Raw genomic sequence first — 16,851 nt, 5'->3', positions numbered from 1 at the left:
TGAGCCGAAACTAAGAATTGGATGCTTAAACGACTGAGCCACCTAGGTGCCCCTGTACTAGCATTTCTTGAAAAGGAGGTCCCAGGTCATGTTGTAGGATCTGTATTCCCTAAAGGGCATCTAGTGGAAATATTTGATGAAGCTTTTACCTTTGTAAAAAGGAGATAATATAATATAGTATATATTTTTTGATTCTGGAAGGCATCCAATGAATTGTATTACCTTCCAAGTTAACAGAAAATGGTATCAACATAATTTCTTTTTACATAGTTAAAGACAGTCATTACTTTGAAAAGGAAGAGTTTCCCCTTAATTTTAGAACCAACAAAATATTATCTCAAAATCAAAATCCATAGTCTGGGTTAAATTCTCTCTTGGAGAAGAGTTTTACCTGAAACTTCCAAGATCATTAGTAACTGGATAACATCTCTTTTCTCTGAGGGAGTTAGTTATACGTTATCTATCACCAAGTGCTTGTGCATCTCAATAATTTATCAGTCTCAATGGCATTCAGAATCTATAATATTAATAGGAAAATACTGAATAAATTTAATAGTTTCTACATGCCAGGCACTGGACTGTGTACTTTTCATGAATATATTATTCAATCATCACCATACTGTGAGACAAATATGATATTTTAATCAGTTATTGAGGTATAACTTACAGTAAAATGCATCCATTTAAATTGTGCAATTCAAGGCATTTTTGTAAATGTATACACCCAAGCAGTGGCCATCACAATAATTATATAGAACATCTCTATCACTGCAAAGTGTTCTTTTGTGCCCCTTTTTATAAATATATACCATATATATTATATAAATATATAATCAATCCCTTGCCTTCACCCCAGTGCCTGGAAACCACCAGTCTGTTTTGTCACTATAATTTTGCCTTTTCTGGATTTTCATATAAGTGGAATTACAAAGTATGTACTTTTTAAAATTTGACTTTTTTCACTTAGCATAATGCTTTGAGATTAATCTATATTTTTGCATGTGTCAGTAATTCATTTCTTTTTATTGATGAGTAATATTCCATTGTCTGGATGTAACATATGATGTTTATCCATTCACTAGCTGATAGATATTTGGGTTGTTTCCAGTTTCTGCTATTATGGATAAAGATGTTGTGAACAATAATGGACACATGTTTTCAGTTTTCTTGAGTAAATACCTAAGAGAGGCATAGGAAAGCTTGGGAATGGGGGACAGAAAGCATTTGGGGAGGATTTAATTATAGGCCAAGAAATTGTAAGAAAACAATAAAAACAAATGGGGAGAGAGAAAGATGCTCCTCAGGATTTCAGATTGGTCTCACGGTGGCCACTCTTTCCTTGAGGAGTGCACTAGGTCCTGGGTGGTGATTACGGATGCTGTGTAAGTCAGTGGACCACCAACCATCTCAGGCTCTTTACAGGCATTTGTTGTCATTGGAGATTACAGTGGAGATATTGGTGTCAGTGTTCAGTGCTCAGAGGAGGTAGCTACTGCCATCTGTGAGGCCACCATCCTGGCCAACCTAGAATGAGCTGAACAACACATTGTTCACAATGTGAACGACACATTGTTCTCATGTGGAGAGGCTACTGCGGGAACAAGAGCAGCAAGCACCACACTGTCTTAAGCAAAGTGACCAGCTGCTGTGGCTCTGTGCTGGTGCATTTCACCCTTGCCTCCAGAGGTACTGGCATGGTCTCAGCCCCTGTGCCCAAGAAGCTACCAATGATGGCCAGCATTGGTAACTGCTATAACTCAGCCAGAGGCTGCACTGCCACTCTGGGCAATTTTGCCAAGGCTACTTTTCATGCCACTTCCAAGACCTACTGCTGTCTCATCCCTGACCTCTGGAGAGAGACGGTGTTTACCAAGTCTCCCTATCAGGAATTCACTGATGCTCTTATAAATACCCACATCGGTCTCGATGCAGAGGACCTAGGCTCCAGCTGTGGCTACCACATAGTTTCATACAAGAAAAATAAAGTAAATTAAAGCCAGATTAAAAAAAACAATAAAATATATATACATAAAAATAAGAGAGGCACTGGTTTCTGTAGTGGTCATACTAGTTCTAGATGCTCTTCATCCCTGCCAACAACACTTGGCCTCTTGGGCCTTTTTTATGGTAGTGGCTCTAAGGAACGTGTCATATCTCATCACAGTTTTCACTTGCATATCTCTGATGTGGTGTCCAGTTTCCATGGTGACACCCAGTGATTCTCACCTCCTGGGGGTCATGCCTTTGTTTTGTCCAATCCCATAAAAAGTAGGGATAACCTGTGTAACAAATGGCTGTTGCAGGAATGACAACTGAATGGCTCCTGAGGCTAGGTCATAGAAAACATTATAGTTTCTGTGTTATTCTCTCTTAGACCACTCACTCTGGAAAAAATTAGCTGCCATATTATGAGGACAATCAAGCAACCCTATGGAGAGGTCTGTGTTGCAAGGAACTGAGGCCACATGCCAATAGCTAGCATTAATTTGCCAGTAATGGAGTGAGCCATTTTGTAAGTGGATCCTCCAAAGCCAGTCAAGTCTTTAGGTATAGCCCTAGAAGATAATTTCATGGCACACTCATGAGGGACACTCTGGGACTGAACCACTCAGCTAAGCCATTCTTGGATTCCTGTCCTACAGAAACTGTGTGAGGTAATAAAAGTTTATTGTTGTTCTAAGTTTTGGGGTAGTTCGTTACCCAGCAATAGGTAACCCGTACCAGATTTCGGTACTTGAAAATGAGGTGCTGCTGTAACAAACATTTAAACCAAAGGAGTGGTTTTGTCACCAGGCAGTAGATAAAAAAATGGAAGGACTTTGATGAAAGCATTAGTGCAAGCCTACTGATAGAAACTTGATGGTCTTTGAGGAGCCTTCCGGCAAGGAGTTGTGGGTTAATAGGGTTGGCATAATTCTAAGATGGCTCTTAAATTCCTGCCCTGTAATTCATGTGTTTTGCACAATTACTTCTCTTGAGTGAGTGTTAGCATGATGAAATATAGCTTCCATGATTATATTGCATTATATGGCAAAAAAAAAAGTTTTTTTTTTTTTTAAAAAAAAGTTTTACAGATATAGTTAAGGTCCCTAATCATTGAATTAATCAAAAGAGAAATTATCCTGGGGACCTGACTCAGTCATATAAGCTCTTAAAAGAGCAAATGACATGTTAGTGGTTCTTCTGCTGGTTTGGGGGGCGTGAAGCAACATATTTTGAGATGGCCTATGGATTGTGACGTGGTAAACAGGAGAGGACCAATGTTCTGCAGGTGGCAGAGGGAAAGGTGTTGTTGGTAAAGGGAATAACATACGTAAAATATGGAGGCCTGAAGGTGTATGGTCTGTCTGTGCATAGCCTAGCCAGTAGAATGAGTGACAGAAGACACTATCGGGGGAGTCAGTACCATGCTAAGGACCTGGACTATCTGTCACACGTGCAGCAAAAGGGAGGAATTTAAAGCAGGGAAGGGATATTACCATCATCTTTAGAGAGCACTTCCTAAGAACCAGGACCTAAGTTGAGAACGAGTTTGCATCATCTCACTGAATCTGTAATAGTACCTAATGAAGCAGTTACTATTATTCCCACTTCACAATGGAGGAAACTCAGTCTTGGAGAAGTCATTCCCAAACCTAATAGGTGAAGTGCAGAATTTGAAACTCTTAAACGTATGCAGGCTAATCATTTCTAGATCACACATCTAGATGAGAATAAAGATTTTAGCGATGGCATGAAAAATCAATTGAAGAAAGGCAGACAAAAAGCCTGCTAAGGCTGTTGCAAAGATTTTGAGGAAAGACAACGAAGAAGAAAAAGAAAGAAAGAAAGAAAGACGATGAAGACCCTAAGAAAAATTACAAGTCTTGCTCTGCTATGTTCTCTGTAGCTTTGGGTTTGCTAATGAATCCCTTGGAAGCATCGGGATCCTCTGTAAAGTGAGAATGGTAATGGTGCTTCCCTTAAAGGTGGTTGTGAGTATTAAATGTGAAAATTATCAATCGTTTAGCACCATGCGGAGATGCAGTTGGCCCCTAACATAAAGAAATACAGAAGGTGATTTAGTAAATATAAAGGCAGGTCCACTCCAAGAAACTGTTCCTAAGTACTTAGTAAAGTGGTCTTCTAGGTAGGTGTGCACACTGGTACTACAGCGAACAAGATGAGCAAATAAATAATTTAAAAAGCAAATACTATTAAGTGCAGGAACTGCCAGTAAGAAGTGGAGGATGCAGGCAGCCCAGGTTAGTGCTGCCTTCAGCCCAGGGTGTGATCCTGGAGACCCAGGATCCAGTCCCACATCGGGCTCCCTGCATGGAGCCTGCTTCTCCCTCTGCCTGTGTCTGTGTCTCTCATGAATAAATAAATAAAATCTTTAAAAAAAAAAAAAGTGGAGGATGCTAATTTAGCTGGAGTAAAGAAACTTTTAAAGTCTTTTCCTACATTTTTATTTAACAATCTTCTGATGTTGAGTCTGTTTTATATAGATCTGGACAAAATTTGTACACCCAAAACCAAGAGGGGAGGAAAAAAAAAAAAAAAAAAAAAAAGAAGTAACTGGAAACCACCAGCCTAAGTCCCCCGAATTAGTCCTGCAGCTCGAAGGCCCCGCCCTCCACTAAGCCACGCCCCCTTGGAGGTTTACACTTTGGCTTCCGCCCGCCTTCACCACCGAGGCTCATTTGCTCGCGAGAGTTCATCCGTCTAGGGTGCTGCAGGAATGGGAGGCAGAGAAAAGTCGCGAGACTTGGCTCGACCGCATCCCGCCTCCGACTCCTCCCCTCCTTCCCAGCGTTCCTTTGGGCCCCCCTCCCCCTCCTCGGGTCGCACGTGCAGTTGTTGTGGTTCCGTCTCACGTGACCGCGGAAGCGCCGCAGCTACGGGCCCGCCTCCAAGATGGCGGCGCCCAGTGAATGGGGTTGCGACCTGCTTCTGCTCAGCCTCGATTTATAACCGTGGAGGGTCTGCGGGACCATGGAGAGGCCTGGATTCACGGCTTCGCTGGTGGTGAGTGCTGGGTGGTGCGGTGGGGCGCTCGGGGTGCCTGCAGCCCGCAGCGGCTTCCGTGCCCGAGCGCTCTCTTCCGGTTTTGCGCGTTGAACTGCCCTGGGTCGCTGGTCGCCGGGCAGGTGTGGGAGGGAGCGTGCGGTTCCTGGGCCCCAGCCAGGCAGGCGTGGTGTCAAGGTTGCGTTCTTCCTACCTGGAGAACAGGAGGAGATGGGGAGGGGGGAGGCGGGGTGCTTGACAGCCTTCCGCAAGACGGTTTACCTAAAAAATAAATAAATAAAAAATAAAAGCTTCAGTTATAACTGTTCTCCATACCATGGAGAACTTGGGAATTAAATACATAGAACAAAACCCAAAACGCTCAGACTCCTCCCTGTCCAGGACTGTGGGTTCCATTTAGCCTTATCTGTTTTCACTCTCGGAAAATGACATATCTGTTCATGCAATATATAATTAGTCTGCTTATTATTATTATTATTATTATTATTAATTTATTTTTTTTTAGTGTTTCAAGCATTCTTGTAGGTTGTAGGTATAGTGTGATAAGCACAGATAGTTACGGAGCCAGTAAGATGGTAGCGTTTAATTCCTTAGGAAACGACGAAGAATCAATATGTTTTCACATCCCCCCCCCCAAAAAAAAAACAACCCCAAGAATAAAAATTTGTGTGATATTTTGCAAAAATAAGCCTCTGTTAGAGCAGGTGCAGTAGGCATATTGGTCGCGGGGTAGGATCCCCGACTGGGGATCATGACCTGAGCGAAGACAGATGGTTAATGGACTGAGCCACCCAGGTGCCCCACAAATGCTTTTTTTTTTTTTTTAAAAAAAAGGCTCCCACTGGGAGGAATGGAAGCTCAGTGGAATTTCATTTAATTATCAAACGTTTGTTGTTGCAGGTGTTGGAGATACTATGGTGAACAAGACAGACCGGCTTACACGAGTCAGGTGGTGGAGGGAGAATAGCAAAGTTAACTGTTAGGATACCTGATGTGAGGGCTAGTTTCAGGGTATTATGGAAATATATGCAAAGGGAGTGTCTTAGCCACACTTGTGGGGTGACGGTTTTAAATGTAGGTTTGTCGAGACTTGTGTAAGGTAGGTTTTAAGGATACAAAGAGATGCGTTATCTCTTTGAAGTTTTCCTCTCTAGACAGTGAGACAGCAGTGGTAGTTTTGACCGTTAACATTACTCTGTCAGGAACTGGGGTTGTTGTTAACTGGGGTTAACTGGGGTTAATTGTTAATTCTGACAGTTAAGTCATATCCTAGTTTTCCAGATGAGGAACTGAGGTATAGAGAGGTTAGGGAATTTCTCCAAAGTGAGATCTATTTCATGTGTGCAAGTGTTGGAGCTCAGATTCCAATCCAGGTGGCGTAAGGTGGGATTCCATGCCCATAAATACTCCTTGATACTGTCTCTGAAGTCAGCAGCAGTAGCTGTTGCTAAAAACAGGCCAGTGCCAGAGTTAATGAGCAGTAGTTTAAAAATTTTTTAACAGGGATCCCCGAATGGCTCAGCGGTTTAGCGCCTGCCTTTGGCCCAGGGCGTGGTCCTGGAGTCCCGGGATGGAGTCCCACGTCTGTCTCTCTCATGAATAAATACATAAAATCTTTTAAAAAAATAAATAATTTTTTAACGTATGAGTGCCTGGGTGGCCCAGTCAGTTGGGCACCTGCCTTTGGCTCAGGTCATGATCAAGCAGGGAGCCTGCTTCTCCCTCTCCCCCTGCCTGTCCTCTCTTCCCATCAACTAAAATCTTTTTTTATTTTTATTTTTTTTATTTTATTTTTTATTTATTTATGATAGTCACACAGAGAGAGAGAGAAAGAGAGAGAGGCAGAGACACAGGCAGAGGGAGAAGCAGACTCCATGCACCGGGAGCCCAACGTGGGATTCGATCCCGGGTCTCCAGGATCGTGCCCTGGGCCAAAGGCAGGCGCCAAACCGCTGCGCCGCCCAGGGATCCCAACTAAAATCTTAAAAAAATTTATTAAAGTATGATACAAATGCCTAAAAATATTTTTTTTCATTGTAGTTACACAAGATAAAGTTAGGATCAGTATGTAGAAGTTTTGAGGAAGATAGATTTCTTTCTAGCTAAAGAAGAAGGATTTTATTCATTAAGCACATAGTTTATCTGCCATGTATTCTGTCCACCAGGCACTCTGATAGTCCTTGGACTTATGGTGGTAAACAAACCAAACTGAAAAGTGCTATTTAAGAAATGAACTAGGGGCACCTGGTTGGTTGTGTCTGACTTCAGCTCAGGTCATGATCTCGGGGTCCTGGGATGTGGCCCTGCATCCGGCTTCCCACTCAGTGTGGGTCTGCTTGTCCCTCCTTGACGCCCCCCCCCCCCCATGTTCTCTCTTTCTTAAATAAATAAAATATTTTAAAAAGTTATAAAAAAAGTAGAAATGAACTGCAGTGGGGTAATATTGGAGAACCTATGCTAGATGGAGTGATCAAGAAAGCCCCCAAGGAGGTGACATCAAACTAAGACATAAAATATAAGAAAGCACAAGACATTTTGCTGAGAAGAGAAGAAACTTCAGAGGGAGCAGCATGAAGGAAAACCCTCAGATGGAAAGAACTGAGGGTGTTAAAGTGGTGGCTGAGGCCTAGTGGGAAAGGGTAGTGGCAGGGGGTTATATTGGAGAGGTAGAGAAAGTCAGCTGAGGTGAATCTTTGTGGGCCATGGAAAGGATTTTGAATTTTATGTGAAGCATAATGGAAGCCATTATTACAAAGTAGTTCAGCAGTAGAGTGGGCCCTTTTTTGGGGGGGGCGGTTGGAAGTGTCTTTGAGGCAGGCTGAACGCTCCTTGGGGAGTGTTGTTTTGCTTAACACTGTTTTACCAGTGCCTGGCATTATATAGGTACTCAGCCTTATGTTTTGAATGAATGAAATGAAAGTCTAAATGATTGCTGGTCTTGAAATTCAGATTCTGAGTATTAAACGAGACTGTCAGATATGCAATACAGAACCTAGCATTTAGCAGATATTTTAATACTCCCTTCCTAAAGCTTCATGAGGAGGATTGAGGGTTGTAGAGTAGAGTAAGGGAAGAGTCACTGGGATATTAGTGTTCATTTGGAGCAGAGTAGGCTTTTCAGAAGAGAAAAACCTCAGAGTACAGTGACTGGTACATACTTTCAGGAAAGCAGTGTGGAACTAAGTGTTAGTAACCTAAAGATGTTCATAACACTTAACTCAGTGAAGATAATATAAAGCCACTTAAAAGTGAAACACAGGAATGATTAGGTAAACTGTAATAGACGCATTTCATCAACTATTCAGGGGCCATTAACAACAGTGCTATAACATGGAAAATACTTAATACAACACTACACTACTACTAACACTAGGTACATCTGCTCATGCTTAATTAAAACATTCACTGTTCTCATTAAAAAGGGACTATTGAAGGGACTGTTGAAATTTCTAATACAAAATAGTTTTGAAGTAGCATTACTTTTTCTCTTCCAGTTTTTTTAAAATACAAAAATCTACTTTATATTTTTAAAAACATCACATCCTGTACTACATCTCTTTTCCTTCTTGCCTGACTCTTCTCTCCCCTTCAATACTTAACTATTTCATTGCCCTTGTAGTTCATGAATTCATCTGGCTTGTTACTTGGATGAAACCAAAAATATCCTACTCTAGTTACTTTTAACCAGTCCTTGTTTACAAGAAAAAGAACCTTGGCAAGTGTGGACTTTACGCAGTGTAGAGTATGGGCAGTCCTTTGCGTGGTAGCCTGGGTTGTCAAAATGTGCAAGTGGAAACCTTGCAGAGTGGTCTTTATAACTGATGAGAAAGTGTATGATCCTTTAATGACCTCTAAAAATTCTTGTCAGTGTTAAATGACAGACTCTTACTGTTCATTAGAAATGTATAGAAAAGTGAAAAAAATAGTAAAGCTAATATTGAGAGCATTGTAATTTAAAGCATTAGAAACCAAGGATTTATTTCTTTGTGAAGAATGTGTTAAAAGTAATTTGACCAGTGCTGGTCTTCTAGTCAGATAATTTACAGTACAGAACAAGCATCTTTTATGCCTTAGCAAAGTGTCATAATGTTTACCAAGTTTGGATCAACTTCCAACATTTTATCCTGTGTGCTTTCTTTCTTTTTTTTTTTTTTTTTTTTTTTTAAGATTTTAAGATTTTATTTATTTATTCATGAGAGATGCAGAGACACAGGCAGAGAGAGAAGCAGGCTCCATGCAGGGAGCCTGACGTGGGACTCAATCCTGGGAGTCCAGGATCACGCCCTGGGCCAAAGGCAGGTACTCAACCCCTGAGCCACCCTGGCGTCCCATCCTGTGTGCTTTCAACGTTAGGAAATACCTCTGAGAGTTCATTTAGTGGGAAGACTTTTGCTGGCATCCCTTCCTCTGGGACATCTTCATCCTCTAGAGTATCTCGGACACCAGTGTCCCTATTCCCATGGCTGGCTATATCTTGTAAATTTATATTTGATTTTCACTTTCAGTGTTACCACTTTTCATTTATTTGCTGCACTTTCATCTTTGTTGGCCAGTTCACTCTTTTGATTATCTATTTTTGGAAAACATCTCTGTGTTTACTGTAATTTCATCTATGGTGTTGGTAACTTGTGTTACTTGTGGGAATTGAAATTCATGCATGTTGTTACGGTGTAGCGCAAGGACTGTTTGCTTGACTCTTTTCTTTTTAAATTGTGGTTTAGTGAGGTGGTTCTGAAAAAGCTTTTTCATAATCTTCATGTAGTAGTATCTTCTCACTGGGCCCGACCTCCTGCTGAGAACCCCTGGCAGAGTATGACTTGAGGGGAATGGCGGGGGTTATAGTTGCTAGGGCTTGTTAGGTGGGGTGAGAAAACAGAAGAAAAGAATGAAGTATTGGACATACTTCAAAGGAAGTTTTTGATGTTCTTTGCCACATATTTTTCCTTTCTGGAAATTGCCTCCTACTCTTAAATTTGGTGTAAAGGGAGGTTACTATCCAGTGATGAAGTATTATCTCCAGATCTGTGAGGAATTGGGAATTATGCTTCCACATTCTCTAGGTTGCTTTTGTGACTTTTTTCTTTTCGGCATTTAAGTCAGAGCAAGCAGGTATTTTTTGCTTCTTTTTGTGTTGAGCAGTCACTTAGACACAAGTATATTCTGAATTTTGATCAGTTAGTGGAGCATGCAAGGCACCCTTGGAGATCACCAGTTATCTAGGACCACAGTTGAGAACCGCTGCTGCGATGGAGGCCTTTTTTCTTGTCTCGAGTACTAAAAGATGGGACCACTTTTCTTTTCTCATTTTTCTTTCGGTATAAGTGGGGTTGCTGGGAGAGTTTTAGTATTTGGTAATTGTAAAAGACTTGTTAATGTGCTTTTGTTACCACTTCCCAAATAAATGCTACATGTAGAAATAAAAATTTAATACTGAAAATTTATAAAGATTTTGAGTAGTATTAGTGAAATGTCAAATACAGAAAAGATAAAAATTGCACCCATAGCTTTTCCACCTCCACAAATTAGGTATCTTTTACCCGTTCAGCAAGACCTACTTGTCAGCCTTTGGGACTTGGAAAGATTGCTTTGAAGCCCTCCTGAGTTTGCAGTCAAGTAGGAGGCAGACCTTAAAAGGAAGATAAAAATTAGCTGTGTAGTGGCAAGGAGTGATTAAAAAGTAACCATTTACTGAGCATTTTAACATGTGCTTATGCAATTTTTTGATAGCCCAAGTCCTATAGTTACAGTTTTGTATTTTGCTTCTAAAAAATTCACCCAGGGCAGCCCGCATGGCTCAGTGGTTTAGCATGGTCTTCGGCTCAGGGTGTGATCCTGGAGACCTGGGATCGAGTCCCATGTCGGGCTCCCTGCATGGAGCCTGCTTCTCCCTCTGCCTGTGTCTCTGCCTCTCTCTCTCTGTCTCATGAATAAATAACATCTAAAAAAAAATTCACCCATAAATTCAAATCTAATGGTCATAAAGAAATTTGAATATAAATATTTCTCAAGGGCAGCACTGGTGGCTCAGCGGTTTAGTGCCACCTTCAGCCCAGGGCGGGATCCTGGAGACCCGGGACTGAGTCCCATGTCAGGCTCCCTGCATGGAGTGGAGCCTGCTTCTCCCTCTGCCTGTGTCTCTGCCTCTCTTTCTATGTCTCTCATGCATAAATAAATAAAATCTTTTTTTTTAATAAATAAAATCTTTAAAAAAAATATTCCTTAAGTTTTCTAAGTTGGTGCTGACTTGTTCCTGCCATGCATTACATGATTTGGCTTTGTGTAGAATGTGTCCACAGGCAATTCTTGTCCAGAGAGCTGAGTTGGAGGAGACATTTAAATCATAATTACTAATGAAAGACTTGAATTTATGTATTCTCTCTATAAATTTATGAAATTTAATACATGAACATATTCTTCCATCTTTGTTAAGTCTTTTTTTATGGCTTCTAATATTGTCACGTCAGAAATACTGCATCAGGAAACTTTGTAGGATATTTATAGTAACACTAAAAATAATAATTCATGCTTAATGATAAGTGATTGAGGCTGGTGTTTTGCTGTTTTTACTGGTATTTCCAGTTTTTTATTACAAACAAGCATATAACCGGGTTATTAATTATATTTAATTCTCATTTAATCTCAGTTGTGAAAAACTCTATGAAGTACAGGTACTATTTTCCCCATTTCATGTATGAAGAACTATAGACTTAGGGTGAAATAGCTCTGCTAAGGAGATGCAGTTGAGATTGAAGCTAGGTCTGTCTGATGTCAGAACTATGTTTTCAGGCAATATTTAATCTGTACGAATTTCTGAAGAAATGGAAGGATACTCAAGTCAAATTTTAGAACCATTACTGTGTTCTTGAGAATAGCCTCACTAAACAAAAATGAAGTGACACAGCCTTTTCCATTAGGAGGTGATGATAAACAGGATTTCTGGAGAAGTCACCCTAAGTAGACCACAGAGCTGTCAGTGTCAGTGTGGAATGCCTGCAAGTATAGTAGTAGATAGATAGCGCTGGCTTTCTGTTGTCACAAGTGCTCCAGCAAACCACGACAGGAACAATCAGTGAGTGATGTACTCTTTTTCTTTGGAAGATGCGATCTTTTGATAAAGTTCTCATCATCTCGCGTTTCCTTTTGGTTCAAACCAGCAAACAGGTGCAGAAGCCCTGCAGCTTAGGAGGTTCTGGGTTAGATATTTAGGAGGGCAAAGGTGACTGACCCCGCTTCTGGTCTAAAGAATCTTAATGTCAGGTCAGACATAATGGTTAGCTAGTACTGAAAGTGAATATAGACGGAGTTAGATGGGCAAGTAGTCAAGGAAGTAGCACTTAATTCTGACTGGGAGCTTGTGAAGGACTTTAGGAGGGATGCGGCATTTGGTCACAGCCTTCATAGTGGACAGGACTTTGGCAGGTGTGTATGTATGTACGTACAGTGGTGGGGGAGTAGGTGGTCTGCTGTAGACAGGAGACAATGGGGATAGGAGGGACATCCCACATTGAAAGAAAAACTCAAGCAGGAGGGCAGAAGTGAGAAGTATAAGGACAGGTTCAGGAAACAGATTGGATGGGGCTCACAGTCCACAAGAATATGAAAAATGAAGCCAGATACATCGTAGTGTAGGGCTCTTGGGTCAAGGCTCTTGTTACCCTGTAGGTGCTGCCTATATACCACATGCAACCAGGGAATTATGTTTTTTTTTTTTTTTTTTTTTTGTGGAGCAGTATTCATTTTGACAAGCTTCACTTTTATATGTTTATAATACTCATTACAAGACCGGAACAGTACAAAAATTAGCAAGATACTACTCATCCCAAATTTATTTCCATAGAGGAAGTAACTTGTAGCACTTCAGTGTGTATGGTTCTAGACTTCTAGTTATGCATATATATACAAATCAATACACATTTCTTTGAAAGGTGAGATCATATGGGATATATTGTTTGATAGCTTATTTGATTAATTTAAAAATATAACCTATGTTTCTGTGCCAGTGCGTTCAGATTGACCTCATTCTTTTAAAGGTTGTGTAGAAAAAAAAATACATAAAGGTTGTGTAGCAATCCATTACTCAGAGATAACATAATTTATCTAACAAGTCCCCAAGGATGGACCATTAGATTATTTCCAGTTTTTTACTGTTACAAATAATGCTGTAGTAAACCATCTTGTATATTTATGCACTTAATTCTGTGGAAGAAATATTTAGAAATAAAATCATGGGATCAGGGGCTTTATAATTTAAAATTTTCGTTTTGCCGAATTGTCCTTCAGAAAACTATAATAATTTGTTTCTCTTAATAGTGCCCATACCTATTCTTCATATTTTTAGCCTTTTCTGATTTATGGGGAAAAGTTTTAATTTGTTTTTATTTGATCATTAATGATGGGGAAACATATTTATAATTTTGTTGGCTGTTTATATTTTTCTTTTGGGAATAGTGTGGTCCTGTATTATGCAATTTGTTTTTAATTTGATATACCTTTTGAAGGTTGATTTATAGTATCTTCTAACATGGGTGATAGATAACTTATTAGGGTCATTGATTCAGTCATTGATTTTTTTAAAGATTTTATTTATTTGAGAGCGAGCGAGGGAGAGTGCGAGCTGGGGGCAGGGAAAAGGAGAAGCAAGCTCCCCTCTGATCAGGGAGTCAGATGTGGGGCTGGATCCCAGGACCCTAGGATCATGACTTGAGCCAAAGGCAGACGTTTAACAGACCAAGCCACCAGGTGCCTCTCAGTCATTTTTTTTTTTTAACTTCAATATTTAAAAAATTTTTATAGTTGCTAGCTTTTTTTAAATAATAAATTTATTTTTTATTGGTGTTCAATTTGCCAACATACAGAATAACACCCAGTGCTCATCCCGTCAAGTGCGCCCCTCAGTGCCCGTCCCCCATTCACCCCCATCCCCTGCCCTCCTCCCCTTCCACCACCCCTAGTTCGTTTCCCAGAGTTAGCAGTCTTTATGTTCTGTCTCCCTTTCTGAGATTTCCTACCCATTTCTTCTCCCTTCCCTTCTATTCCCTTTCACTATTATTTATATTCCCCAGTGAATGAGACCATATAATGTTTGTCCTTCTCCGATTGACTCATTTCACTCAGCATAATACCCTCCAGTTCCATCCACGTTGAAGCAAATGGTGGGTATTTGTCATTTCTAATGGCTGAATAATATTCCATTGTATACATAAATCACATCTTCTTTATCCATTCATCTTTCGATGGACACTGAGGCTCCTTCCACAGTTTGGCTATTGTGGACATTGCTGCTAGAAACATCGGGGTGCAGGTGTCCCGGCGTTTCACTGCATCTGTATCTTTGGGGTAATCCCCAACAGTGCAATTGCTGGGTCGTAGGGCAGGTCTATTTTTAACTCTTTGAGGAACCTCCACACAGTTTTCCAGAGTGGCTGCACCATTTCACATTCCCACCAACAGTGCAAGAGGGTTATTGCGTGGGATGCATGAGTGGCTCAGCAGTTGAGCGTCTGCCTTTGGCTCAGGCGTGATCCCAGTTCGGGGATCGAGTCCCACATCGGGCTCCCTGCATGGAGCCTGCCTCTCCCTCTGCCTGTCTCTGCCTTTCTCTCTGTGTGTCTCCTGAATAAATAAATAACAGCTTTTAAAAAAATAGTTATTGCACGCCTACTGTGTACTGGTGCTGGGAACATACTGGTTAGCAAAATAGATATGGATCTTAGAGTCTGATGGGACTGTAGAATTAAAAAATTGTGATTAGCATGCGCAAACAAGAGGGTCTAAGCCTAGACTGGCAGATTTGGGAGCATCTGTACAGTCCTAGAAATGAGTAAGATCAGATGATTTGGAGGAAAAGAGAGCAATGAGGTGGCAAGGAGGTGCCAAGCAGAGGGCAATGGCAGTGGAGTTGAGCGGTAGATGGGGTCCTGAACTTTCAGAACCTTGTAGGCTGTCCTATGATTTTGTCCTTTATTCTTAGGGCTCTTGGAAGATTTGGGAGACTTATAGGTTGGAGAGTGGCTAGATGAAATTGAAATTTGCATTTCATGAAAATGATGCTGCCATTAGTGTGTAGGGGCCAGGAGCACTGGCAGGAGAGTGAATCAAGGTGGGGAAGAAGACAAGGATGCCAGGAAACAGGCAGCACTTGTCAGAGGCAGAGTCACTAGTGACTGCTTTGTTGTAGAGAAGACCAAGGAGGGATGTTCCTCAGGGAAGCCTTAGCGTTGTTTAAGCCAGTGGCCTGTGATGATTTTGTTTATCTAAATTAGACAGGTAGTTTGGTTTTATCCTGTAGCTGAGCAGCAGTGTTTTTTTCCGTTATTTTGCCAGCCTCTTTTTGAAAAAGAAAGGTTCAATAGTATGAAGTCTTGAATTTTTTCAACTCCCAGAGTAGTTTCTTTTTTTTTTTTAATTTTTAAAAAAAATTTATTTATGATAGTCACAGAGAGAGAGAGAGAGAGAGAGAGAGGCAGAGACACAGGCAGAGGGAGAACCAGGCTCCATGCACTGGGAGCCTGACGTGGGATTCGATCCCGGGTCTCCAGGATCGCGCCCTGGGCCAAAGGCAGACGCCAAACCGCTGCACCACCCAGGGATCCCCCCAGAGTAGTTTCAAAGCACTCATTAGTTACTTCCTCTCTACATCCTGTAGCACTTTACATTTATTAAGTTAGAGGCATATTTTATATCAAAGTTTCAATAAATTGTTATGTTATAGTAAGGCTTGCTGGTTATCTGAGATATGTTCTGTATATTTGGCTTTTGTCTAGTTCTTTACTTACAGTTTTCAGTGTAAGCTACCACAAATCTTGAAACTAATTATTTGCCTGATGACAGAGTGAGAGTGAGAGAGAGCAAGCCAGAGCAAGTGCATGCGAGCAGGGAGGAACACGGGGAAGGAGAGGGAGAAAGAATCTGAAGCTGACTAGGAGTTCAGCCCAAAGCCTAACTCAGGGCTTGATCCCAGGACCCCTGAGATCATGATCTGAGCTGGAACCAAGAGCCAGAGGCTTAACTGAGCCACTCAGGCACCCCTACCTTTTTGATAAATGATCATAAATAAAACAAGTTTCTCAGACCAAAGAATAAAAGAATTTGACGGAGTTCCTTATATTCAACTGCTGTTGGCTTATGCATTTTGAATATAATTATGTGCATAACAGTATTACATGTAAAATTAGCAGTCCCAAAAGTTTTTGTTTAAATCTTAAATATGTTGCTGTGTGGCTAAAATATATCAGTATTTTTTTTCTTTTTCCTATTTTTTATTAGCTTTTTGTTTTGTTTTCAATTTTTTTCAGTCTCATGAATTTAAATGACATTTGAGTTACAGAAGTTTGAAATCTGCAAAAGCAATTAGTAACTTCTGATTCGTGTTTTACTAGATAAACAGATTGAATCTGGTTATTTTATTCTCTGAAGGTAAGAATTTTGATGAAAGAAGGGTTAGAGAATCAATGCATGCAAAGTAGCCAAATAGATTAAAAGATTAATTAACTTATTGATTAAAATTTAGCAGTAGATAGCATCTCTCTGAACCCTCTCTTAAGATTAAAGAGAAAATTAGAATGAAATGCAGCATGTTTATAAAGAATCTAGTCCTATCAGATTTCTCCAGTGGGATTTTTCTTTTCCTTGTGTTTTGAAAAAATGAAGAGGCATGAGCAATATTTTATGTACTGAATTTTACAAAATCCTTTAAAAATAATTGAGAAGAATATTGAAAAAGATTGACTTTTTTTTTTTTTTAAACTTTCCTACTTTACTTACAAACATATTCCAATGACTTAGAAAAGGCTGTCTTTATTTCCAGAAAGAAATCCCAGTTGTCATTCTTTGTGGTTTTCTTCT

General features: G+C 40.5%; 1 protein-coding gene and 1 non-coding gene across 29 annotated transcripts in view; both read left to right on the top strand.

Annotated features, from left to right (window-relative positions):
* The window catches only part of SLC25A26 (solute carrier family 25 member 26), a 196,080-nt gene that overhangs the window by 61,488 nt on the left and 117,741 nt on the right, over positions 1-16,851 (top strand). For 17 of the 28 annotated variants that reach the window (XR_012011809.1, XR_012011810.1, XM_072785475.1 and 14 more), the window contains exons 1-2: positions 4,706-5,007; positions 5,908-5,956. The exons of 2 other annotated variants lie outside the window; for them this stretch is intronic. Coding sequence is in view for 21 of the 26 variants with exons in the window: in XM_072785475.1 (XP_072641576.1) it covers positions 4,721-5,007; positions 5,908-5,956 (336 nt within the window). In the remaining 5 variants the exon portion in view is untranslated. Of the gene's footprint in view, positions 1-4,705; positions 5,008-5,907; positions 5,957-16,851 lie in introns of those variants that run through there. 9 more of the 28 variants (XM_072785473.1, XM_072785481.1, XM_072785488.1 and 6 more) reach the window with 7 other exon arrangements.
* Positions 1,284-1,357, top strand: LOC140611532 (small nucleolar RNA SNORA64/SNORA10 family). Its single transcript, XR_012012681.1, has one exon. It is a non-coding gene; the product is annotated as a small nucleolar RNA SNORA64/SNORA10 family (small nucleolar RNA).

The sequence above is a fragment of the Canis lupus genome, chromosome 19, assembly GCF_048164855.1.
Source record: "Canis lupus baileyi chromosome 19, mCanLup2.hap1, whole genome shotgun sequence".
Classification (NCBI taxonomy): domain Eukaryota; kingdom Metazoa; phylum Chordata; class Mammalia; order Carnivora; family Canidae; genus Canis; species Canis lupus.
This window is presented reverse-complemented; position numbering and strand designations above follow the sequence as displayed.